The following is a 27,350-nucleotide window of genomic DNA, read 5'->3' on the forward strand; positions in this document are numbered from 1 at the left end:
AAAATATTGTTGTACACAAGATTTTCTATAGAAAATATTGTTGTACACAAGATTTTCTATAGAAAATATTGTTGTACACAAGATTTTCTATAGAAAATATTGTTGTACACAAGATTTTCTATAGAACATATTGTTGTACACAAGATTTTCTATAGAAAATATTGTTCTACACAAGATTTTCTATAGAAAATATTGTTCTACACAAGATTTTCTATAGAAAATATTGTTCTACACAAGATTTTCTATAGAAAATATTGTTCTACATAAGATTTTCTATAGAAAATATTGTTCTACACAAGATTTTCTATAGAAAATATTGTTGTACACAAGATTTTCTATAGAAAATATTGTTCTACACAAGATTTTCTATAGAAAATATTGTTTTACACAAGATTTTCTATAGAAAATATTGTTTTACACAAGATTTTCTACAGAAAATATTGTTTTACACAAGATTTTCTACAGAAAATATTGTTATACTCAAGATTTTCTACAGAAAATATTTTCTATAGAAAATATTGTTCTACACAAGATTTTCTGTAGAAAATGTTGTCCTACACAAGATTTTCTATAGAAATATTGTCCTACACAAGATTTGCTATAGAAATATTGTTCTACACAAGATTTTCTATAGAAAATATTTTTCTACATAAGATTTTCTATAGAAAATATTGTTCTACACAAGATTTTCTATAGAAAATATTGTTGTACACAAGATTTTCTATAGAAAATATTGTTCTACACAAGATTTTCTATAGAAAATATTGTTCTACACAAGATTTTCTATAGAAAATATTGTTTTACACAAGATTTTCTACAGAAAATATTGTTATACTCAAGATTTTCTACAGAAAATATTGTTATACTCAAGATTTTCTACAGAAAATATTGTTATACTCAAGATTTTCTACAGAAAATATTTTGTATAGAAAATCTTGTGTAGAACAATATTTTCTATAGAAAATCTTGTGTAGAACAATATTTTCTATAGAAAATCTTGTGTAGAACAATATTTTCTATAGAAAATCTTGTGTAGAACAATATTTTCTATAGAAAATCTTGTGTAGAACAACATTTTCTATAGAAAATCTTTTGTAGAACAATATTTTCTATAGAAAATATTTTCTGTAGAAAATCTTGAGTATAACAATATTTTCTGTAGAAAATCTTGAGTATAACAATATTTTCTGTAGAAAATCTTGTGTAAAACAATATTTTCTATAGAAAATCTTGTGTAGAACAATATTTTCTATAGAAAATCTTGTGTACAACAATATTTTCTATAGAAAATCTTGTGTAGAACAATATTTTCTATAGAAAATCTTATGTAGAACAATATTTTCTATAGAAAATCTTGTGTAGAACAATATTTCTATAGCAAATCTTGTGTAGGACAATATTTCTATAGAAAATCTTGTGTAGGACAACATTTTCTACAGAAAATCTTGTGTAGAACAATATTTTCTATAGAAAATATTTTCTGTAGAAAATCTTGAGTATAACAATATTTTCTGTAGAAAATCTTGTGCAAAACAATATTTTCTGTAGAAAATCTTGTGTAAAACAATATTTTCTATAGAAAATCTTGTGTAAAACAATATTTTCTATAGAAAATCTTGTGTAAAACAATATTTTGTATAGAAAATCTTGTGTAGAACAATATTTTCTATAGAAAATCTTGTGTACAACAATATTTTCTATAGAAAATCTTGTGTAGAACAATATTTTCTATAGAAAATCTTATGTAGAACAATATTTTCTATAGAAAATCTTGTGTAGAACAATATTTCTATAGAAAATCTTGTGTAGAACAATATTTCTATAGAAAATCTTGTGTAGGACAACATTTTCTACAGAAAATCTTGTGTAGAACAATATTTTCTATAGAAAATATTTTCTGTAGAAAATCTTGTGTAGAACAATATTTTCTATAGAAAATCTTGTGTAAAACAACATTTTCTATAGAAAATCTTGTGTAGAACAATATTTTCTGTAGAAAATCTTGTGTAGAACAATATTTTCTATAGAAAATCTTGTGTAGAACAATATTTTCTATAGAAAATCTTGTGTAGAACAATATTTTCTATAGAAAATCTTGTGTAGAACAATATTTTCTATAGAAAATCTTGTGTAAAACAACATTTTCTATAGAAAATCTTGTGTAGAACAATATTTTCTATAGAAAATCTTGTGTACAACAATATTTTCTATAGAAAATCTTGTGTACAACAATATTTTCTATAGAAAATCTTGTGTACAACAATATTTTCTATAGAAAATCTTGTGTAGAACAACATTATCTATAGAAAATCTTGTGTACAACAATATTTTCTATAGAAAATCTTGTGTAGAACAACATTATCTATAGAAAATCTTGTGTAGGACAACATTTTCTATAGAAAATCTTGTGTAGAACAATATTTTCTATAGAAAATATTTTCTGTAGAAAATCTTGAGTATAACAATATTTTCTGTAGAAAATCTTGTGTAGAACAATATTTTCTATAGAAAATCTATAGAAAATCTTGTGTAGAACAATATTTTCTATAGAAAATCTTGAGTATAACAATATTTGCTATAGAAAATCTTGAGTATAACAATATTTGCTATAGAAAATCTTGAGTATAACAATATATGCTATAGAAAATCTTGAGTATAACAATATTTTCTATAGAAAATCTTGAGTAGAACAATATTTCTATAGCAAATCTTGTGTAGGACAATATTTCTATAGCAAATCTTGTGTAGGACAATATTTCTATAGAAAATCTTGTGTAGGACAACATTTTCTACAGAAAATCTTGTGTAGAACAATATTTTCTATAGAAAATCTTGTGTAGAACAATATTTTCTATAGAAAATCTTGTGTAGAACAATATTTTCTATAGAAAATATTTTCTGTAGAAAATCTTGAGTATAACAATATTTTCTGTAGAAAATCTTGTGTAAAACAATATTTTCTGTAGAAAATCTTGTGTAAAACAATATTTTCTATAGAAAATCTTGTGTAAAACAATATTTTCTATAGAAAATCTTGTGTAGAACAATATTTCTATAGAAAATCTTGTGTAGAACAATATTTTCTATAGAAAATATTTTCTGTAGAAAATCTTGAGTATAACAATATTTTCTGTAGAAAATCTTGTGTAGGACAACATTTTCTACAGAAAATCTTGTGTAGAACAATATTTTCTATAGAAAATCTTGTGTAGAACAATATTTTCTATAGAAAATCTTGTGTAGAACAATATTTTCTATAGAAAATATTTTCTGTAGAAAATCTTGAGTATAACAATATTTTCTGTAGAAAATCTTGTGTAAAACAATATTTTCTGTAGAAAATCTTGTGTAAAACAATATTTTCTATAGAAAATCTTGTGTAAAACAATATTTTCTATAGAAAATCTTGTGTAGAACAATATTTCTATAGAAAATCTTGTGTAGAACAATATTTTCTATAGAAAATATTTTCTGTAGAAAATCTTGAGTATAACAATATTTTCTGTAGAAAATCTTATGTAAAACAACATTTTCTATAGAAAATCTTGTGTAAAACAACATTTTCTATAGAAAATCTTGTGTAAAACAACATTTTCTATAGAAAATCTTGTGTAAAACAACATTTTCTATAGAAAATCTTGTGTAAAACAACATTTTCTATAGAAAATCTTGTGTAAAACAACATTTTCTATAGAAAATCTTGTGTAAAACAACATTTTCTATAGAAAATCTTGTGTAAAACAACATTTTCTATAGAAAATCTTGTGTAAAACAACATTTTCTATAGAAAACCTTGTGTAAAACAACATTTTCTATAGAAAATCTTGTGTAGAACAATATTTTCTATAGAAAATCTTGTGTAGAACAATATTTTCTATAGAAAATCTTGTGTACAACAATATTTTCTATAGAAAATCTTGTGTACAACAATATTTTCTATAGAAAATCTTGTGTAGAACAATATTTTCTATAGAAAATCTTGTGTATAACAATATTTTCTATAGAAAATCTTGTGTATAACAATATTTTCTATAGAAAATCTTGTGTAGAACAATATTTTCTATAGAAAATCTTGAGTATAACAATATTTGCTATAGAAAATCTTGAGTATAACAATATTTGCTATAGAAAATCTTGAGTATAACAATATATGCTATAGAAAATCTTGAGTATAACAATATTTTCTATAGAAAATCTTGAGTATAACAATATTTTCTATAGAAAATCTTGTATAGAACAATATTTTCTATAGAAAATCTTGTGTAGACCAATATTTTCTATAGAAAATCTTGTGTAGACCAATATTTTCTATAGAAAATCTTGTGTAGAAAAATATTTTCTATTGAAAATCTTGTGTAGAACAATATTTTCTATAGAAAATCTTCTTGTTATATAGAACAATATTTTCTATAGAAAATCTTCTTGTTATATAGAACAATATTTTCTATAGAAAATCTTGTTTAGAACAATATTTTCTATAGAAAATCTTGTTTAGAACAATATTTTCTATAGAAAATCTTGTTTAGAACAATATTTTCTATAGAAAATCTTGTTTAGAACAATATTTTCTATAGAAAATCTTGTTTAGAACAATATTTTCTATAGAAAATCTTGTTTAGAACAATATTTTCTATAGAAAATCTTGTTTAGAACAATATTTTCTATAGAAAATCTTGTTTAGAACAATACTTTCTAAAGAAAATCTTGTTTAGAACAATACTTTCTATAGAAAATCTTGTTTAGAACAATATTTTCTATAGAAAATCTTGTTTAGAACAATATTTTCTATAGAAAATCTTGTTTAGAACAATATTTTCTATAGAAAATCTTGTTTAGAACAATATTTTCTATAGAAAATCTTGTTTAGAACAATATTTTCTATAGAAAATCTTGTTTAGAACAATATTTTCTATAGAAAATCTTGTTTAGAACAATATTTTCTATAGAAAATCTTGTTTAGAACAGTATTTTCTATAGAAAATCTTGTTTAGAACAATATTTTCTATAGAAAATCTTGTTTAGAACAATATTTTCTATAGAAAATCTTGTTTAGAACAATATTTTCTATAGAAAATCTTGTTTAGAACAATATTTTCTATAGAAAATCTTGTTTAGAACAATATTTTCTATAGAAAATCTTGTTTAGAACAATATTTTCTATAGAAAATCTTGTTTAGAACAATATTTTCTATAGAAAATCTTGTTTAGAACAATATTTTCTATAGAAAATCTTGTTTAGAACAATATTTTCTATAGAAAATCTTGTTTAGAACAATATTTTCTATAGAAAATCTTGTTTAGAACAATATTTTCTATAGAAAATCTTGTTTAGAACAATATTTTCTATAGAAAATCTTGTTTAGAACAATATTTTCTATAGAAAATCTTGTGTAGAACAATATTTTCTATAGAAAATCTTGTGTAGAACAATATTTTCTATGGAAAATCTTGTTTAGAACAATATTTTCTATAGAAAATCTTGTTTAGAACAATATTTTCTATAGAAAATCTTGTGTAGAACAATATTTTCTATAGAAAATCTTGTGTAGAACAATTTTTTCTATAGAAAATATTTTCTGTAGAAAATCTTGAGTATAACAATATTTCCTATAGAAAATCTTGAGTATAACAATATTTTCTATAGAAAATCTTGTGTATGACGATTTTTTCTATAGAAAATCTTGTGTATGACGATTTTTTCTATAGAAAATCTTGTGTAGGACAACATTTTCTATAGAAAATCTTGTGTAGGACAACATTTTCTATAGAAAATCTTGTGTAGAACAACATTTTCTATAGAAAATCATGTGTAGGACAACATTTTCTATAGAAAATCTTGTGTAGGACAACATTTTCTACAGAAAATCTTGTGTAGAACAATATTTTCTATAGAAAATATTTTCTGTAGAAAATCTTGTGTAGAACAATATTTTCTATAGAAAATCTTGTGTAGAACAATATTTTCTATAGAAAATCTTGTGTAAAACAAAATTTTCTATAGAAAATCTTGTGTAGAACAATATTTTCTATAGAAAATCTTGTGTAGAACAATATTTTCTATAGAAAATCTTGTGTAGAACAATATTTTCTATAGAAAATCTTGTGTAGAACAATATTTTCTATAGAAAATCTTGTGTAGGACAACATTTTCTATAGAAAATCTTGTGTAGGACAACATTTTCTATAGAAAATCTTGTGTAGAACAACATTTTCTATAGAAAATCATGTGTAGGACAACATTTTCTATAGAAAATCTTGTGTAGGACAACATTTTCTACAGAAAATCTTGTGTAGAACAATATTTTCTATAGAAAATATTTTCTGTAGAAAATCTTGAGTATAACAATATTTTCTGTAGAAAATCTTGTGTAGAACAATATTTTCTATAGAAAATCTTGTGTAGAACAATATTTTCTATAGAAAATATTTTCTGTAGAAAATCTTGAGTATAACAATATTTTCTGTAGAAAATCTTGTGTAGAACAATATTTTCTATAGAAAATCTTGTGTAGGACAACATTTTCTATAGAAAATCTTGTGTCGAACAATATTTTCTATAGAAAATCTTGTGTCGAACAATATTTTCTATAGACAATATTTTCTGTAGAAAATCTTGAGTATAACAATATTTTCTGTAGAAAATCTTGTGTAGAACAATATTTTCTATAGAAAATCTTGTGTAGAACAATCTTGTATAGAAAATCTTGTGTAGAACAATATTTTCTATAGAAAATATTTTCTGTAGAAAATCTTGAGTATATCAATATTTGCTATAGAAAATCTTGAGTATAACAATATTTTCTATAGAAAATCTTGTGTATGACGATTTTTTCTATAGAAAATCTTGTGTAGGACAACATTTTCTATAGAAAATCTTGTGTAGAACAACATTTTCTATAGAAAATCTTGTGTAGGACAACATTTTCTATAGAAAATCTTGTGTAGGACAACATTTTCTATAGAAAATCTTGTGTAGGACAACATTTTCTACAGAAAATCTTGTGTAGGACAACATTTTCTACAGAAAATCTTGTGTAGAACAATATTTTCTATAGAAAATATTTTCTGTAGAAAATCTTGAGTATAACAATATTTTCTGTAGAAAATCTTGTGTAGAACAACATTTTCTATAGAAAATCTTGTGTAGAACAACATTTTCTATAGAAAATCTTGTGTAGAACAACATTTTCTATAGAAAATCTTGTGTAGAACAACATTTTCTATAGAAAATCTTGTGTAGAACAACATTTTCTATAGAAAATCTTGTGTAGAACAACATTTTCTATAGAAAATCTTGTGTAGAACAACATTTTCTATAGAAAATCTTGTGTAGAACAACATTTTCTATAGAAAATCTTGTGTAGAACAACATTTTCTATAGAAAATCTTGTGTAGAACAATATTTTCTATAGAAAATCTTGTGTAGAACAATATTTTCTATAGAAAATCTTGTGTAGGACAACATTTTCTATAGAAAATCTTGTGTAGGACAACATTTTCTATAGAAAATCTTGTGTAGAACAACATTTTCTATAGAAAATCATGTGTAGGACAACATTTTCTATAGAAAATCTTGTGTAGGACAACATTTTCTACAGAAAATCTTGTGTAGAACAATATTTTCTATAGAAAATATTTTCTGTAGAAAATCTTGAGTATAACAATATTTTCTGTAGAAAATCTTGTGTAGAACAATATTTTCTATAGAAAATCTTGTGTAGAACAATATTTTCTATAGAAAATATTTTCTGTAGAAAATCTTGAGTATAACAATATTTTCTGTAGAAAATCTTGTGTAGAACAATATTTTCTATAGAAAATCTTGTGTAGGACAACATTTTCTATAGAAAATCTTGTGTCGAACAATATTTTCTATAGAAAATCTTGTGTCGAACAATATTTTCTATAGACAATATTTTCTGTAGAAAATCTTGAGTATAACAATATTTTCTGTAGAAAATCTTGTGTAGAACAATATTTTCTATAGAAAATCTTGTGTAGAACAATCTTGTATAGAAAATCTTGTGTAGAACAATATTTTCTATAGAAAATATTTTCTGTAGAAAATCTTGAGTATATCAATATTTGCTATAGAAAATCTTGAGTATAACAATATTTTCTATAGAAAATCTTGTGTATGACGATTTTTTCTATAGAAAATCTTGTGTAGGACAACATTTTCTATAGAAAATCTTGTGTAGAACAACATTTTCTATAGAAAATCTTGTGTAGGACAACATTTTCTATAGAAAATCTTGTGTAGGACAACATTTTCTATAGAAAATCTTGTGTAGGACAACATTTTCTACAGAAAATCTTGTGTAGGACAACATTTTCTACAGAAAATCTTGTGTAGAACAATATTTTCTATAGAAAATATTTTCTGTAGAAAATCTTGAGTATAACAATATTTTCTGTAGAAAATCTTGTGTAGAACAACATTTTCTATAGAAAATCTTGTGTAGAACAACATTTTCTATAGAAAATCTTGAGTATAACAATATTTTCTGTAGAAAATCTTGTGTAGAACAACATTTTCTATAGAAAATCTTGTGTAGAACAACATTTTCTATAGAAAATCTTGTGTAGAACAACATTTTCTATAGAAAATCTTGTGTAGAACAACATTTTCTATAGAAAATCTTGTGTAGAACAACATTTTCTATAGAAAATCTTGTGTAGAACAACATTTTCTATAGAAAATCTTGTGTAGAACAACATTTTCTATAGAAAATCTTGTGTAGAACAACATTTTCTATAGAAAATCTTGTGTAGAACAACATTTTCTATAGAAAATCTTGTGTAGAACAACATTTTCTATAGAAAATCTTGTGTAGAACAACATTTTCTATAGAAAATCTTGTGTAGAACAACATTTTCTATAGAAAATCTTGTGTAGAACAACATTTTCTATAGAAAATCTTGTGTAGAACAACATTTTCTATAGAAAATCTTGTGTAGAACAACATTTTCTATAGAAAATCTTGTGTAGAACAACATTTTCTATAGAAAATCTTGTGTAGAACAACATTTTCTATAGAAAATCTTGTGTAGAGCAACATTTTCTATAGAAAATCTTGTGTAAAACAACATTTTCTATAGAAAATCTTGTGTAAAACAACATTTTCTATAGAAAAACTTTTGTTCACCTAAAAATATTTAAATTTTTTATTTTGAAGTATAATTAGGTGAAGGGTATATAAGATTCGGCACAGCCGAATATAGCTCTCTTACTTGTTTTAATATAAAATAAGGACTATTTTAATAATAGCTCCATCTAAATATCAAATTTTAGTTCTAATTCAAACTTAACCGTTCTAAGTGTTAAAGAAATATTGTCTTTTAAATTTGCTCCTGTAACATCAGTTGATGTCGAAAGAACATTTTCTATGTCTAAAAATGTTTTCAGATCCAATAGACAACAATTTTTATTTGAAAATTTAAGTAAATTTTTTTTTGGTTAAAAATTATGTAAAAGTTTGTTTTTTAAGAGCATATTTTTTAAATTTTAAGAGCATATTTTAAAGTTTTTACTGCATATTTAAAGCGCCTAAAACGCTTTTTTTAGAGCATATTTCCGGTTTCCCTGGTTATTATACATATATTTGCATGACGTCATTGAAAACAATAACAAATTACATTGTGTTTTGGTTTTTTTGGTTATATCTCAACCCAGGTCCAACTTATATATGGTCTTATATACGTCGTTGCAAAGGTCTTTGAAATATCTATCATTAGATATCCATATTGTCTATATTAATGACTTAGTAATCCAGATATAGGTCAAAAATAGGTAAAAAATTGAGGTTGTCCTGGTTTTTTCCTTATATCTCAATTCCGGAGATATTGATATATGAATCATGTATGTATGTTATTTGGGGGCTTCGGAAAGTTGATTTCAACACACAGACGGACAGACGGACATGGCTATATCGATTCCGCTATCTATAACGATCCAGAATATATATACTTTATGGGGTCGCAAATGAAAAATGTGGAAATTACAAACGGAATGACAAACTTATATATACTAGGGTATTCAATCGATTAACCGTTAATCGGTTAACCGATTAATTTTGGACGGTTAACTGTTCGAATAATTTGAAATTGGGGATTTTCAAATAACAAATAAACCGATTAATTTGTGTCGATTAACCGATTAACCGAAATTCCTTTTTTTGCACTTTAAAAAAATGTTTTGTATTTATTTTTCCATTTCAATTCAAATTAGACTTGCCAACCGTCCCGTTTTCGACGGGACAGACCAGTTTTAGAGTCGAATGTCCCGTGTCCCGGCGATACTCTGAACGGGACGCCATTTGGCCCGTTTAAAAAAAACATAACTTTTTCATTAATTACCACAAAAAATATAAAAAAATCAAAAATTGGAAATACCGATAAACAAGGATGCTTTATTTTCTGAAATATAGTATTTTCTAAAAACTGAATATCACTATTTAACAATATACATAGGTACTTAGTGCATTAACTTCTATGAGTTTCAATAAACTCATTAGTAAATATTATTTAACTTTCATGAAAAATAAATGGCTCGCTCTAGGATGCTTGTACCTTTAGTTAAAGGTGAGTTGTTGGTCCATTGAAATGGACTGAGTTTGTTGAATTTATTACTTCAAATAATAATAAAAAAGCTGATAAAAGCGATTAAAAATGTAAATTTTAAATTATGGACTGAAATAGGTAAACTTTATTAAATAACCCGCTGCGCTTCGTTACTCCTAAGTAGTAAAATAAAAAAATTTTAAAGATTTTATAAACTATTTTTTTAATGAGGTGAAACAAATTAGGTAAAATTATAAAAAATAAATTTTCAGACAAAGTTTGAAGAATCTCGCAATTTTAATTATACAGATATTCAAAATTTACTATGTACTTTGAATGGAAAGTTTCACACCCACTGTTCCGATCTAGACCATTTTAGCTAAACTCTGTACAGTGATAAGAATTTGATTCATACAAAATTTAAATACATTACAATTATAGTACTCCAGATATTCGAAATTAACTATATACTTTGTATGGGAGGTGTCACTCCCACTAATCCAATCCCGACCATTTTACAGCCAAACTATGTAAAATGATAAGTGGGCTATCAAACAAGTTTGAGGAATCTCGCAATTATAGTTCTGAAAATATTTATTTTCCTTTGTGTGGTAGGTGACTTAAACCTTGTTCCGATTCTACCCAATTTGGTTAAACTTCATGTCGTGATATGAAATTGATTCATATAAAGTTTGAAGAATTTCACAATTATAGTACTCCAGATATTTGAAAATAACTATTTACTTTAAAAAATTCAGTCTCGCCAATTTTCAGCTAAACTCCGTATAGTGACAAGAATTTGATTCATACAAAGTTTAAATACTTCACAATTATAGTACTCCAGATATTCGAAATTAACTATTTACTTTGTATGAGAGATGCCACGCCCACTAACACAATAACATTTTCACCCAAAAAATGTAGAATAGTAAGGGTGATATTAGGGCAAAATTTTAAGACTTCCACAATTATAGTTCTCCAGATATTCGAAAATAACTATTTACTCCTGTATAAAGTTCAAAGACTTTCACAGTAATAGTTCTCCAGATTTCACACAATTAAAATTAATGTGTTATTGTTGATTTTAATAAATAAAATAGGATAATAACACTGCTTCAAAATAACACTTTTTGTCAGAACTTGAAAAGCGACCTAATGGAGGTTGTATGCCTAGGTGAGGAAATGCTAAAACCGTTTTCAAAGATTTTGAACACCCTCAAAATTTTGAGTTATTTTGAAACAAGTGTTTTAGGGTAGGTAGTACTTCAATACCTCTAACTCAGACATTTTAAAACCGATTTCAAAATTTTAAAAAATAATCTAAGAAATTGTTTAAGTTATTAAAAAAGTTAAATTTTTTATTTTATTTTTTTTTCGTAATTTTTCAAATTCAACAATAGTTATTTTAATTTTTTTCTATGAAAATCAAATTTTTTTTTGCACAGTGCTTTAAAGACTGATTTATATAGACAATTACTTATTAAAATCGGTTTATATATTTGCAAAAGTTATTAAACTCTTTCGAAAAAAGTTATTTTTACATTTATATGCGCTGGGGGAGAAAATACTCAAAAAGGTATTAATGAAAAGTTGAATAACTTTTACAGTTTTCATCCGATTTGAAAAATTAAAACCATGTTTTATTAAGAACTTCTTTATACATTGATATAAATTTTTATAAGCTTTCACTTATAACTTACAAATGTATCAATAAATGCATGTCATTTTGAAGTGTAATAAGTTTTCTTTCCCAAAATGTTAAAAAAAATAAAAATTGAACAAAAACTGACTGAGTTACAGATCGATGAGTTGAAAAACATCACTGTAAACGGTTTTTTCAGAATAACTTCTGAATTTGAAGGTGTTTCTGAAATTTGTTGACACAATTTGTAATGTACAGCAAGTCCTATAACCCACGCTAGGTCATTTTCCATGTTTTTTCCATCGTTCTCTGATCATTTAGTGGTGTCCCGTTTTGGAAATTTCAAAAGGTGGCAAGTCTAATTCAAATACAAATTTCAAATTAAAATTAGATATTTTTTAAACATGATTAGTGAGTATGTATAACAACCGACATATTTAATTTACATGTATGTATTTGAAACTTTGTTTGTATTTACATGTATAGAAGAAACTTTTTTTGAAATGAGTCTTTTTATCATAACTAAACTAAATTAATAAAAATCTAAAACAATCCAAAATGGAATATTCTTTATCATGATTTCGATTTCTTCAACATATACAATCAGCGAGGGATTTTGTTTTCCAAGTTTTATTAAATCTAAAGAAAAAATCGTTTAAATTATATTATTTTTGTAAAAGATTATTTCAAAAGATCTCACTAAAACCCTAAAAAACTCACACATCGCTCGTTTGCTGCAACAACGTCATAATTCAAAAAAGTCGTTTCGAGAAGAACGTCTTTGAATATTTTATGACATTTTACTATTTCTTAAATATATTTTCAACAGATCATGCGATTTCAGAAATATAAACAGCGGATGTTAATATCTTTCTAATCTGTATTTAACCAAATTTTTACTTATCAAATATACTAGAAAACATGAATTTTAATTTTGATGTTTACAACAAAAAAAACACTGTCACACACAAAATAATTGACTTTTTGAAAACTGATGAAACTATATGAAATATTATAGAACAGCGATGGGTAGTCATCTTGACGCGATGTAGAGGCTTAAGTGCGATGATTCGCGTTGGCCATGCTGGAGGGGACAGTTTAACTTGAGTTGGCTGTCTCTGGCAGGGTCTCCCATTCCAGAAGGGCACGCGTTGAGCATGATACTAAGAACTACCCTCCCTTTGTCTGATAGCGTCTGTTCTCCTCTGGGGCGGCTATCAGATGTTATTTCCATCGAACCATTTTCCCCTCATTGAGAGGGGTGGTTAAGGTGGATAGTCCGGCTGGTCCGTAAGGACTCTTTAATGTCCGTCCGAAATCCACCAGCGTCTGTTTCCCATATTGGGCGGCTGGTGGTCTGCGTCTGTTTCTCCAATGGGGCGGCAGTTATCTCAACACCTGGCAGCAGGTATAAAATGCAAGTAATTGTCCATCAGGACACATGGAAGAGGATAAGGCATGCCCCATGTACCCGGTCGGGGGCTTCATAATCTCCGGGGACCCTACTCCCACAGCGATGGTTTCGGGCTGTGGTGAGTCGAATGCTACTGCAACTCAGGCTAGTCAGGTGATCACACCGGGCCAGACTAGTCTGCATGCTACTGGTGTCGCAAGAGGTCAATCTGGCATACCCAGATTGGCTGATTGTAAAAAATCCAAGGCAATAGGTGGTAGTGACCTAAGCGGCGAGGTACCTCTGGACTTCTCTCCAAGTACCTCCAAAGCCGCGAAAGCCCAAGTCGTCAAGGCGGCTAAACCCCCTGTTTCGGGTGCCTCTAAGGGGGAAGCGACTAAGTCGCCCCTCACGGATGCTTCCCATATGCCAACTGTGCGCTCAGGTCTTGTGAAGGAATCCTCCTGTCCTGAAGACGCATCACCCCTGGCCAATCCCGGCTCTGAAACTAACCCCAGGCATAAAAACCCTGCTAGAAGGACTGCTACCACCAGGCGTTCCGCTTACCGCTTTGTTGAGGCACTTGGCTCGAAAAAAGTCGAGGACCTCACTAAGGAGCAACTAGCTTCGCTTTGCTGGGCGAAAGCCTATATTGCTGGTCTCAAGACCGCTCCTCCTTCTGCTGAATTACCAGCGGGGCCTAAACGGCAACGTTCAGAGGAGGATACAGCGACCAAGAGCCAGCAACCGGGACCTAAACGTCCCAAAGCGGCACAAAGGTCGTTAGCTAAATCCTTTAGCGAGATTGTCAAAGACAGTCTTGTTAGGGCGGTTATCGACCGGAGTGCGAATGACGGATCCATATCTCAATTGAATTGGGATATGGTGAAGCAAAAACTGGTAGGGGTGTTTTGGAAAGTTCTCAAAGAGAACCCAGGCACTCCTCCACAATGCGATGACGCTGGTTGGTACCAGGGTCACGTAAAACTTATGTCTTGTGTAGATGAACGCTCAGCGTTGCTACTAAAGACTGCCGTCGCATCACTGGGTGAGGTTTGGCCGGGGTCTAGGCTTGAGGTGGTATCTGTGAGTGAGATACCCCGAAAGCCTAGATCCATAGCTAAAATACCAGCTGAGCCATCTAGCCCGGAGGAGATCTTGGAGATCCTTCAGTGCTGTAACCCACAGCTTCCAACTCAAGACTGGAAAGTTGTTAAGGTTACGGACGCTGAGGGCTCTTCAAGGAAAGCGATCGTTGTCCTGAATAAGGACTCTTTGGGGCCGCTAAGGAAGGCACAAGGGAAGGTCTACTATGGATTTGGTACGATCATCCTGCGTGTCTACCGTAGCGACAACAAAGGCGATACATCCTCAGGTGATGTAAAGCCCATGCTCTCGGAAGAGGGCATGGATTGCAATGACGCCACTGATCCAGCCGACACTGAAGATACCAACTCAGTCTCCGAACTAGTTGGTACATTCTTTGAACGGATGGATGAGGTGGTGGACGAGGACGCCCTCCTGAATTCTGACCAGGAGGACGCCGACGTCACTATTGTAAAAATGGAGCATGGTGAGGGTGACCCAGATAAACCTTCACCACTCTAAAGCAGCATCAGCTGCACTGCTCCTCCGAATTGCTCAGAACGGGGAGGAGCTAGTCATGGTCCAGGAACCTTGGGTCCATCAGGACCGTATCTGTGGACTATGTTTGAAGGGCTATAAGCTCTACTTCGCTAAAGGCGCAGGTAAAATTAGATCCTGTATATTGGCTAAAAGCTCTTTGAAAATCTTCATTCTGTCTGATTACAGTAATGAAGATACAGTAGCAGTCTCATGGGAAACTAATGAAGGCTGTTTGTTATGGCTGATATCCAGCTACATGGCGCATGACCACGGGGAGCATCCACCAAACGATGATATCCGTAGTGCTGTGAAAAAGGCGAATGAGTCCAGGATACCATTGGTTATCTGTGCTGACGCTAACTCGCACCACATTGTATGGGGTAGCAGCGACACCAACACAAGAGGTGAGAGTCTTTTCAGTTTCATACTTAATAGTAGTTTGGAAGTAGTTAATAGAGGTTCAGAACCTACCTTCATTGTTTCAAACAGAAGTGAGGTACTAGACTTAACACTTGTGAGTGCTGAGCACCACAGTATGATTAACAATTGGGCTGTCTCCGACGACTGCTCTTTTTCTGATCATCTATATATTGATTTCAATATCAGTGTAACTTATAGGAATGATAATACCATTCTAAATAGGAGGAAGACCAATTGGGAGTTGCAGAGTGATGTACTCTCCCGGTCTCTACCAAACCCGCCCACTATTGAAAATAGGGACGATATTGAGGTAGCAGTTGAGGCACTTACAGAAGCGTTCCAATCAGCTACTAATTTGGCCTGTAAGCCGAATATCTGCAGGGGTAGGAATAAGCCACCCTGGTGGAACCCTGAGATTGCACACGCAAGAAGGGCGTGTCGTAAATTGTTCAACGAGGCAAAGAGGCTGGGTAACTGGCCGGAATATAAGTCCTCAGTGAACCACTTTAAGAACCTTACGAGGAATGCGAAAAGGAAAGCCTGGAGGGACTTCTGTAGCGGCGTGGAAGGATCCTCTGAGACTAACCGATTAAGTAAAATTCTATCAACTTCACCGGTTGTACCAAGCTATATCCAGAAACCCTGTGGTAGATGGACTCTGAATAGTAAGGAAACACTTGAGGTCCTATTAGATACTCATTTTCCAGGTTGCCTTCCAGTCGATGATGTGACTATGAATGGGGCTGCCGATTCTGTTGCTCCGGGTGATAACTCTGTTCCGATAAACAGGGATAGAATCCAATGGGCAATCAAAAGCTTCGACCCGTTTAAATCTCCAGGGCCGGATGGCATTATTCCTGCTGATCTTCAAAAGAACGAAGAAATAGTTGTACCATGGCTCATTAGCATATACACAGCGTGTATTAGATGGACCTATATCCCCACATGGTGGACGAGATGCAGAGTAGTCTTCATTCCTAAAGGTGGTAAGGCGACTCACACTAAACCAAAGGATTATAGGCCAATTAGCCTTGCATCCTTCCTGCTGAAAACCCTAGAAAGGGTGATTGACGTATATCTGAGAATGACCATTCCGTCGGAACTCATCTCTAAATCCCAACATGCCTACACCAAAGGCAGATCTGTGGAAACAGCTCTACATTCGCTAGTTGGCTCCATTGAGGAGTCGCTAATACATAAGGAGTATTCACTTGTTGCCTTTCTCGATATTGAAGGAGCTTTTAATAATGTCAGGCCCGATGCCATCCTATCTGCGATGGATGAACTGGGAATTGATCTATGTGTTCGCCGACTAGTCGAAAAGATACTCGGTTATAGAGTCATTTGTGCTACTTTAGGTGGTGTAAGTGTTTTAAAAGTGGCCAATCGTGGAACCCCGCAGGGGGGTGTTTTATCACCACTTCTGTGGAATTTGGCTATGAATTCCCTGTTGATCAGGATGGACAACAGAAGGATCAAGACAGTCGCATATGCTGACGATGTTGCAGTTTTTATATCTGGTAAATTTCTGGATACAATATCCAGTTGTATGGAATCAGCATTAAGTACACTGAGTGAGTGGAGTATTTCATGTGGACTTAGTGTGAACCCACAAAAAACGGAACTGGTTCTCTTCACTAGGAGGTATAAGATCGATGACTTCAGACCACCTAGACTGAATGGAATCAGTCTTGAGATTATAGATAATGCGAAGTATCTTGGCATCATTCTAGATAAAAGATTGTCCTGGAATTTGAATATTCAAAACAGGATTAACAAGGCTTATGTAGCCATCTACTCCTGTAAGAAGGCAATTGGTACAAACTGGGGTATTATGCCGAAGGGTATCAGTTGGATCTTCAAAGCAGTTGTTAAACCCATCTTGTTCTATGGAGTGTTGGTGTGGTGGCACGCCTTGGATAATGCTACTCACCGTAAGGCTGTGGAACGAGTTCTCAGGACTATTGCGATACTGATTACAGGCGCTATAAGGACTACCCCCTCTAAGGCACTTTTTACTATCCTGAACTGGTTACCAGTTGATTTGATGGTGATACAAATGGCTCTCAACTCTGCTGTGAGACTAAATGCTGGATGTTCGTGGTATGGTAAAGATCATGGGCACTCTAAGATACTGAACTACTATGGGTACTTACATAGTAATGTCGATTACTGCATCGCAAAACCATTTTTCGATATGCATTTCCATATTAGGATCCCGAATAGGGATTCATGGCAGCGCGGACTCTTACCCCCTGATGATGTCATAAGGGTATTTACTGATGGCTCAAAGAGGGGCAATAGGGTCGGTGGTGGTTTCTTTATTGAGAACTATGGGATTAAATCCTATTTCAGGCTACCTAACTTCTGTACGGCTCTTCAGGCGGAAATTACGGCCATTAAACGTGCATCCAACTGGCTGAGGTTTTATCAAATATCTGGTGATATATGTATATTTACCGATAGCAAGGCTGCCGTTAAAGGAATAGCGGGTGTCTTTACGACATCTAGGTTAACCGAGGAATGCCGGGTATCCCTTAATGAGATAGCGAGACATTCTAGGATAACGCTTATATGGGTCCCTGGCCACGATGGTAATCAGGGTAATTGTATAGCTGACGAACTGGCCAAAATGGGGGCGATGATGGATGATGATGAGATCGACCCCTTTTCTGGTATTTCCCTTGCTATATGCAAGATGGCTGTTCAGCGGACACTATATGAATCTGCACAAAGCAGGTGGACCAATGAGTCTTCCTGTGTTACAACGAGGTCTACTTGGCCCGTATATGATGCCAGCAGGACGAATCTACTTATGGAATTTCGTCGTGAGCAAATAAGGCTAATTGTCTCCTTCATTACAGGACACTGTATAATTGGGACACATGCTAGGAGATTGGGCCTACGGTATAATGACTACTGTAGGAGCTGCCATAATGAAGAAGAGGATGAGACGGTGTCACACCTATTCTGTCAATGCCCGGCTCTGATAAATCTGAGGGAACGCATCTTCGGAACACCATTCCTATCATGCTTAGATGAGCTATCAAGGATAAGTCTTAGACGAATCTACTCTTTCATCAGAGAATCTGGTTGGTTTAGCCTGGAAACAACGGACGTATAATTAATACCAAGATGTTTACCCCTTGGGTATCACAATGGGATCAGTTTTGAATGGACCCAAGTGAGCTGCTTGAAGAGTGGCTACCCATGGAACCTAACCTAACCTAGAACAGCGTATGTTTTGTATTACTCAGTTCATAAAACACGGATTTTGAGTTATGACGTTGTTGCAGCAAATAGGCGATATGTTTACAAAAATGATCTCAAATACCTTATTTGCTGTTTTTTATGTTGTTGTGCACAAAATTCGTTGTTGTATTTTCAATTTAAAATGAAAATAGAAATTATTCGGTTAATCGAATAATTTTAAATTAACCGATTATTAACCGAATAAATCTAAACCTCGATTAATTATTTGCTCGATTAACCGATTAAACCAGAAACCCGATTAATTGAATACCCTAATATATACCCTTGCCACTCATGGTGAAGGGTATAATTACAGCTAATTTGATAAATAAACCTTTTATATATCAGCATTTGCTATTTTTAAGTCCATTTGCGGATTGAAACCAAATTTTATTATTTTTATTAATAACAATAAAGTGTTACCATGATATTCAAATACAAACATTTCTGGGGAAAATGTTTAGGTTAACAATTTTTATAGATATTAGTAACAATTTTCTATAGAAAATCTTGTGTAGAACAATATTTTCTATAGAAAATCTTGTGTACAACAATATTTTCTATAGAAAATCTTGTGTACAACAATATTTTCTATAGAAAATCTTGTGTAGAACATTATTTTCTATAGAAAATCTTGTGTAGAACAATATTTTCTACAGAAAATCTTGTGTAGAACAATATTTTCTATAGAAAATATTTTCTGTAGAAAATCTTGAGTATAACAATATTTTCTGTAGAAAATCTTGTGTAAAACAATATTTTCTATAGAAAATCTTGTGTAAAACAATATTTTCTATAGAAAATCTTGTGTAGAACAATATTTTCTATAGAAAATCTTGTGTACAACAATATTTTCTATAGAAAATCTTGTGTAGAACAATATTTTCTATAGAAAATCTTATGTAGAACAATATTTTCTATAGAAAATCTTGTGTAGAACAATATTTCTATAGAAAATCTTGCGTAGAACAATATTTCTATAGAAAATCTTGTGTAGGACAACATTTTCTACAGAAAATCTTGTGTAGAACAATATTTTCTATAGAAAATATTTTCTGTAGAAAATCTTGTGTAGAACAATATTTTCTATAGAAAATCTTGTGTAAAACAACATTTTCTATAGAAAATCTTGTGTAGAACAATATTTTCTGTAGAAAATCTTGTGTAGAACAATATTTTCTATAGAAAATCTTGTGTAGAACAATATTTTCTATAGAAAATCTTGTGTAGAACAATATTTTCTATAGAAAATCTTGTGTAAAACAACATTTTCTATAGAAAATCTTGTGTAAAACAACATTTTCTATAGAAAATCTTGTGTAGAACAATATTTTCTATAGAAAATCTTGTGTACAACAATATTTTCTATAGAAAATCTTGTGTACAACAATATTTTCTATAGAAAATCTTGTGTACAACAATATTTTCTATAGAAAATCTTGTGTAGAACAACATTATCTATAGAAAATCTTGTGTACAACAATATTTTCTATAGAAAATCTTGTGTAGAACAACATTATCTATAGAAAATCTTGTGTAGGACAACATTTTCTATAGAAAATCTTGTGTAGAACAATATTTTCTATAGAAAATCTTGTGTAAAACAACATTTTCTATAGAAAATCTTGTGTAAAACAACATTTTCTATAGAAAATCTTGTGTAAAACAACATTTTCTATAGAAAATCTTGTGTAAAACAACATTTTCTATAGAAAATCTTGTGTAAAACAACATTTTCTATAGAAAATCTTGTGTAAAACAACATTTTCTATAGAAAATCTTGTGTAAAACAACATTTTCTATAGAAAATCTTGTGTAAAACAACATTTTCTATAGAAAATCTTGTGTAAAACAACATTTTCTATAGAAAATCTTGTGTAAAACAACATTTTCTATAGAAAATCTTGTGTAAAACAACATTTTCTATAGAAAATCTTGTGTAGAACAATATTTTCTATAGAAAATCTTGTGTAGAACAATATTTTCTATAGAAAATCTTGTGTAGAACAATATTTTCTATAGAAAATCTTGTGTAGAACAATATTTTCTATAGAAAATCTTGTGTAGAACAATATTTTCTATAGAAAATCTTGTGTACAACAATATTTTCTATAGAAAATCTTGTGTACAACAATATTTTCTATAGAAAATCTTGTGTAGAACAATATTTTCTATAGAAAATCTTGTGTATAACAATATTTTCTATAGAAAATCTTGTGTATAACAATATTTTCTATAGAAAATCTTGTGTATAACAATATTTTCTATAGAAAATCTTGTGTAGAACAATATTTTCTATAGAAAATCTTGAGTATAACAATATTTGCTATAGAAAATCTTGAGTATAACAATATTTGCTATAGAAAATCTTGAGTATAACAATATTTGCTATAGAAAATCTTGAGTATAACAATATTTTCTATAGAAAATCTTGAGTATAACAATATTTTCTATAGAAAATCTTGTATAGAACAATATTTTCTATAGAAAATCTTGTGTAGACCAATATTTTCTATAGAAAATCTTGTGTAGAACAATATTTTCTATTGAAAATCTTGTGTAGAACAATATTTTCTATAGAAAATCTTCTTGTTATATAGAACAATATTTTCTATAGAAAATCTTCTTGTTATATAGAACAATATTTTCTATAGAAAATCTTGTTTAGAACAATATTTTCTATAGAAAATCTTGTTTAGAACAATATTTTCTATAGAAAATCTTGTTTAGAACAATATTTTCTATAGAAAATCTTGTTTAGAACAATATTTTCTATAGAAAATCTTGTTTAGAACAATATTTTCTATAGAAAATCTTGTTTAGAACAATATTTTCTATAGAAAATCTTGTTTAGAACAATATTTTCTATAGAAAATCTTGTTTAGAACAATATTTTCTATAGAAAATCTTGTTTAGAACAATACTTTCTAAAGAAAATCTTGTTTAGAACAATATTTTCTATAGAAAATCTTGTTTAGAACAATATTTTCTATAGAAAATCTTGTTTAGAACAATATTTTCTATAGAAAATCTTATTTAGAACAATATTTTCTATAGAAAATCTTGTTTAGAACAATATTTTCTATAGAAAATCTTGTTTAGAACAATATTTTCTATAGAAAATCTTGTGTAGAACAATATTTTCTATAGAAAATCTTGTTTAGAACAATATTTTCTATAGAAAATCTTGTTTAGAACAATATTTTCTATAGAAAATCTTGTGTAGAACAATATTTTCTATAGAAAATCTTGTGTAGAACAATTTTTTCTATAGAAAATATTTTCTGTAGAAAATCTTGAGTATAACAATATTTCCTATAGAAAATCTTGAGTATAACAATATTTTCTATAGAAAATCTTGTGTATGACGATTTTTTCTATAGAAAATCTTGTGTATGACGATTTTTTCTATAGAAAATCTTGTGTAGGACAACATTTTCTATAGAAAATCTTGTGTAGGACAACATTTTCTATAGAAAATCTTGTGTAGAACAACATTTTCTATAGAAAATCATGTGTAGGACAACATTTTCTATAGAAAATCTTGTGTAGGACAACATTTGCTACAGAAAATCTTGTGTAGAACAATATTTTCTATAGAAAATATTTTCTGTAGAAAATCTTGTGTAGAACAATATTTTCTATAGAAAATCTTGTGTAAAACAACATTTTCTATAGAAAATCTTGTGTAGAACAATATTTTCTATAGAAAATCTTGTGTAGAACAATATTTTCTATAGAAAATCTTGTGTAGAACAATATTTTCTATAGAAAATCTTGTGTACAACAATATTTTCTATTGAAAATCTTGTGTACAACAATATTTTCTATTGAAAATCTTGTGTACAACAATATTTTCTATTGAAAATCTTGTGTAGAACAACATTTTCTATAGAAAATCTTGTGTAGGACAACATTTTCTACAGAAAATCTTGTGTAGAACAATATTTTCTATAGAAAATATTTTCTGTAGAAAATCTTGAGTATAACAATATTTTCTGTAGAAAATCTTGTGTAGAACAATATTTTCTATAGAAAATCTTGTGTAGAACAATATTTTCTATAGAAAATATTTTCTGTAGAAAATCTTGAGTATAACAATATTTTCTGTAGAAAATCTTGTGTAGAACAATATTTTCTATAGAAAATCTTGTGTAGGACAACATTTTCTATAGAAAATCTTGTGTCGAACAATATTTTCTATAGACAATATTTTCTGTAGAAAATCTTGAGTATAACAATATTTTCTGTAGAAAATCTTGTGTAGAACAATATTTTCTATAGAAAATCTTGTGTAGAACAATCTTGTATAGAAAATCTTGTGTAGAACAATATTTTCTATAGAAAATATTTTCTGTAGAAAATCTTGAGTATATCAATATTTGCTATAGAAAATCTTGAGTATAACAATATTTTCTATAGAAAATCTTGTGTATGACGATTTTTTCTATAGAAAATCTTGTGTAGGACAACATTTTCTATAGAAAATCTTGTGTAGAACAACATTTTCTATAGAAAATCTTGTGTAGGACAACATTTTCTATAGAAAATCTTGTGTAGGACAACATTTTCTATAGAAAATCTTGTGTAGGACAACATTTTCTACAGAAAATCTTGTGTAGGACAACATTTTCTACAGAAAATCTTGTGTAGAACAATATTTTCTATAGAAAATATTTTCTGTAGAAAATCTTGAGTATAACAATATTTTCTGTAGAAAATCTTGTGTAGAACAACATTTTCTATAGAAAATCTTGTGTAGAACAACATTTTCTATAGAAAATCTTGTGTAGAACAACATTTTCTATAGAAAATCTTGTGTAGAACAACATTTTCTATAGAAAATCTTGTGTAGAACAACATTTTCTATAGAAAATCTTGTGTAGAACAACATTTTCTATAGAAAATCTTGTGTAGAACAACATTTTCTATAGAAAATCTTGTGTAGAACAACATTTTCTATAGAAAATCTTGTGTAGAACAACATTTTCTATAGAAAATCTTGTGTAGAACAACATTTTCTATAGAAAATCTTGTGTAGAACAACATTTTCTATAGAAAATCTTGTGTAGAACAACATTTTCTATAGAAAATCTTGTGTAGAACAACATTTTCTATAGAAAATCTTGTGTAGAACAACATTTTCTATAGAAAATCTTGTGTAGAACAACATTTTCTATAGAAAATCTTGTGTAGAACAACATTTTCTATAGAAAATCTTGTGTAGAACAACATTTTCTATAGAAAATCTTGTGTAGAACAACATTTTCTATAGAAAATCTTGTGTAGAACAACATTTTCTATAGAAAATCTTGTGTAGAGCAACATTTTCTATAGAAAATCTTGTGTAAAACAACATTTTCTATAGAAAATCTTGTGTAAAACAACATTTTCTGTAGAAAATCTTGTGTAAAACAACATTTTCTATAGAAAATCTTGTGTAGAACAATATTTTCTATAGAAAATCTTGTGTAGAACAATATTTTCTATAGAAAATCTTGTGTAGAACAATATTTTCTATAGAAAATCTTGTGTAGAACAATATTTTCTATAGAAAATCTTGTGTACAACAATATTTGCTATAGAAAATCTTGTGTACAACAATATTTTCTATAGAAAATCTTGTGTACAACAATATTTTCTATAGAAAATCTTGTGTTCAACAATATTTTCTATAGAAAATATTGTGTAGAACAATATTTTCTATAGAAAATCTTGTGTAGAACAATATTTTCTATAGAAAATCTTGTGTAGAACAATATTTTCTATAGAAAATCTTGTGTAGAACAATATTTTCTATAGAAGATATTTTCTGTAGAAAATCTTGAGTATAACAATATTTGCTATAGAAAATCTTGAGTATAACAATATTTTCTATAGAAAATCTTGTGTATGACGATACTTTCAATAGAAAATCTTGTATAGAACAATATTTTCTATAGAAAATCTTGCATAGAACAATATTTTCTATAGAAAATCTTGCATAGAACAATATTTTCTATAGAAAATCTTGCGTAGAACAATATTTTCTATAGAAAATCTTGCGTAGAACAATATTTTCTATAGAAAATCTTGCGTAGAACAATATTTTCTATAGAAAATCTTGCGTAGAACAATATTTTCTATAGAAAATTTTGCGTAGAACAATATTTTCTATAAACAATCTTGTGTATAACAATATTTGCTGTATAAAATCTTAAGTATAACTATATTTTCTGTTGAAAATCTTGAGTGTAACATTTTTCTATAGAAAATAAAATAATTTTCTATAGAAAATCTTGTCTATAACTATATTTTTTGGACATGTTGCGTATAACAGTATTTTCTATAGAAAATCGTATGAAAAACAGTTTTCTTTAAAAATCTTGTCTATTATAACAGCATTTTCTATAGACAATTTTGTGATAACAGACGATTGTTTACAACATAAAGCTACAGTAATATTAAAATTTTAAGTACTCTGGTGATGAAGAAAGTAATTTTTTAATACTATTTTAATACGGAACAAAAATATAATTTTCCATCCCTGTATATAAGATTTAAAGAAAAGAAAAACTTAAAATAGGAGAACACATATGGAACCGTAACAGCAAATCCAATATAGAATCGTTTACATAATCTGTTGAAATTTCATAAAATTTTATAGAAATTGCAAACGGAATGACAAACTTACATATACATATGTATATAGCCTTGCCACTTATGATGAAGGGTATTAAAAGAATTAAGCACAACAATAGAACAAAAAGCTTTTTCTGAAATGTTTGTTATTTACTTTCATGTTTAAAAAAGGCTAAAAAAATAGAATAACAATATGGGAGTCAAGGCGAATTGTTTAGACAAGTGAACTGTCAATTCACTTGTGATTGTTGGTCGAAAAATACAACAAACCCAAAAGCAAAAACAACAACAGGCAACTTTGACAGTTCGACTATCTTTTAACAAAAACAAAGTACCTGTTGTTTTTGTACATGTTGTAGTTCTGTCGTGCTACAATTATTTGTTGACAATAGCAACAAACAACAACAAAAATGAAATAAGCGCAAACGCAACGTTCTCAAACAACGTGGTTGTTGTTTTTGTACAATATGTGTTCTGTGCAGTGTTACCATATGTCAAGTTTTCCTTTTTTAGCAAGGTTTTTGAGACGCAAAAAGTTTTATTTTTTTGGAAAATTGATATCAATAAGTTGAACCGATGATTTCAAAATGATTGTCCCCAAATTCATTCACTTAATGGGGAGATTGATTTGAATATATTGAAAGTGTCTCCAGCACTAAATTCACAGAAATTATCTCAGTTTGATTACATATATGTACGAATTGTGTTTTGTAATTTTAGTATGTATTTAGAAATAAAAAGTTTTCTTCAAAAAATATATAGCAACACTGGTTCTGTGTACGCGTGAGAGAGTTGCTCTTTTGAGAACACATTATAAAAAGCTCTCTCTCAAGGCGAATTTATATACTAGGTGGTGTTGATAATGTTGTTTGGATGTTTGAGCTGTCAATTATCCTGTGATTGTTGCGGCGAATGCTACAACAAACGTAAAAGTAACAAAAACAACAGGCACTCTTTGACAGCTTAAACCACATAAACAAAAACAAATTGCAAGTGGTTTTTGTAAATGATGTACTCGTTGTAGAATCGATACCACCTGGTATATAAATTCGCATTGCTGAAGATTGACAAAAAAACACATACATACATACAAATAAAGATTTGTTTGTTATTATACATATATTTGCATGACGTCATTGAAAACAATAACAAATTAAAGGGGGGTCAGACGGCATGTATTGCTTGTGTTTTGTGCCATGTATTGGGACATTTTTCCATATGTAAACATATACATGCCGTGTGATCCATATGAAACTTTGTGTATGTAAAATACATGTGTATTACTCGTGACATTTTTGGCAATTAGAGCATGTTCTATTTTCGTGTGTATAACAGAGTTGTATTTTGAAATACAACACTGTGTGAGTGCAAAATAAAAAAACAAAACAAAAAAGAGTAAAGAAAAATCATAACAAAATAAATTTCATTGCATTAAATATATATATTGTGATTTAAAAATATTTTAAATAAATATATTGTTAAAAACAACAAACATATAAACTAATAGAGGTTATGTCACATGCAATTACATATGTACGTTTGAACGTGGAAATTATGAATCACATGTATAACGTGAATTTTGACATACACATGGAATTCCATATGTATCGAATACATGTCCCAATACACAAGCAATACATGCCGTCTGACCCCCCTATTACATTGTGTTTTGGATTTTTTGGTTATATCTCAACCCAGGTCCAACTTATATATGGTCTTATATACGTCGTTGCAAAGGTCTTTGAAATATCTATCATTTGATATCCATATTGTCTATATTAATGACTTAGTAATCCAGATATAGGTCAAAAATAGGTAAAAAATTGAGGTTGT

The 27,350-nt window shown here is 29.4% G+C and overlaps 2 protein-coding genes across 2 annotated transcripts in view; both read left to right on the forward strand.

Annotated features, from left to right (window-relative positions):
* Positions 1-13,646: 13,646 nt before the first annotated feature.
* LOC135950617 (uncharacterized) lies at positions 13,647-16,048 on the forward strand. The gene is made up of 2 exons (XM_065500149.1): positions 13,647-15,346; positions 15,411-16,048. The coding sequence occupies exon 1, from the start codon at positions 13,647-13,649 to the stop codon at positions 15,204-15,206; it is 1,560 nt and encodes a 519-aa protein (XP_065356221.1). The 3' UTR covers positions 15,207-15,346; positions 15,411-16,048.
* The window catches only part of LOC135950619 (putative uncharacterized protein DDB_G0286901), a gene marked incomplete at its 3' end in the record, with an annotated part of 32,009 nt that continues 20,139 nt past the window's right edge, over positions 15,481-27,350 (forward strand). The window contains exon 1 of the mRNA XM_065500150.1: positions 15,481-16,408. Coding sequence (XP_065356222.1) covers positions 15,481-16,408 — 928 coding nt within the window. The remainder of the gene's footprint in view (positions 16,409-27,350) is intronic.

The sequence above is a fragment of the Calliphora vicina genome, chromosome 2 (genome assembly GCF_958450345.1).
Source record: "Calliphora vicina chromosome 2, idCalVici1.1, whole genome shotgun sequence".
In the NCBI taxonomy this organism is placed as follows: domain Eukaryota; kingdom Metazoa; phylum Arthropoda; class Insecta; order Diptera; family Calliphoridae; genus Calliphora; species Calliphora vicina.

Coding starts and splice junctions, on each gene's coding strand:
- LOC135950617 (XM_065500149.1), top strand. CDS start 13,647: ATGGAAGAGGATAAGGCATGCCCCATGTACCCGGTCGGGGGCTTCATA.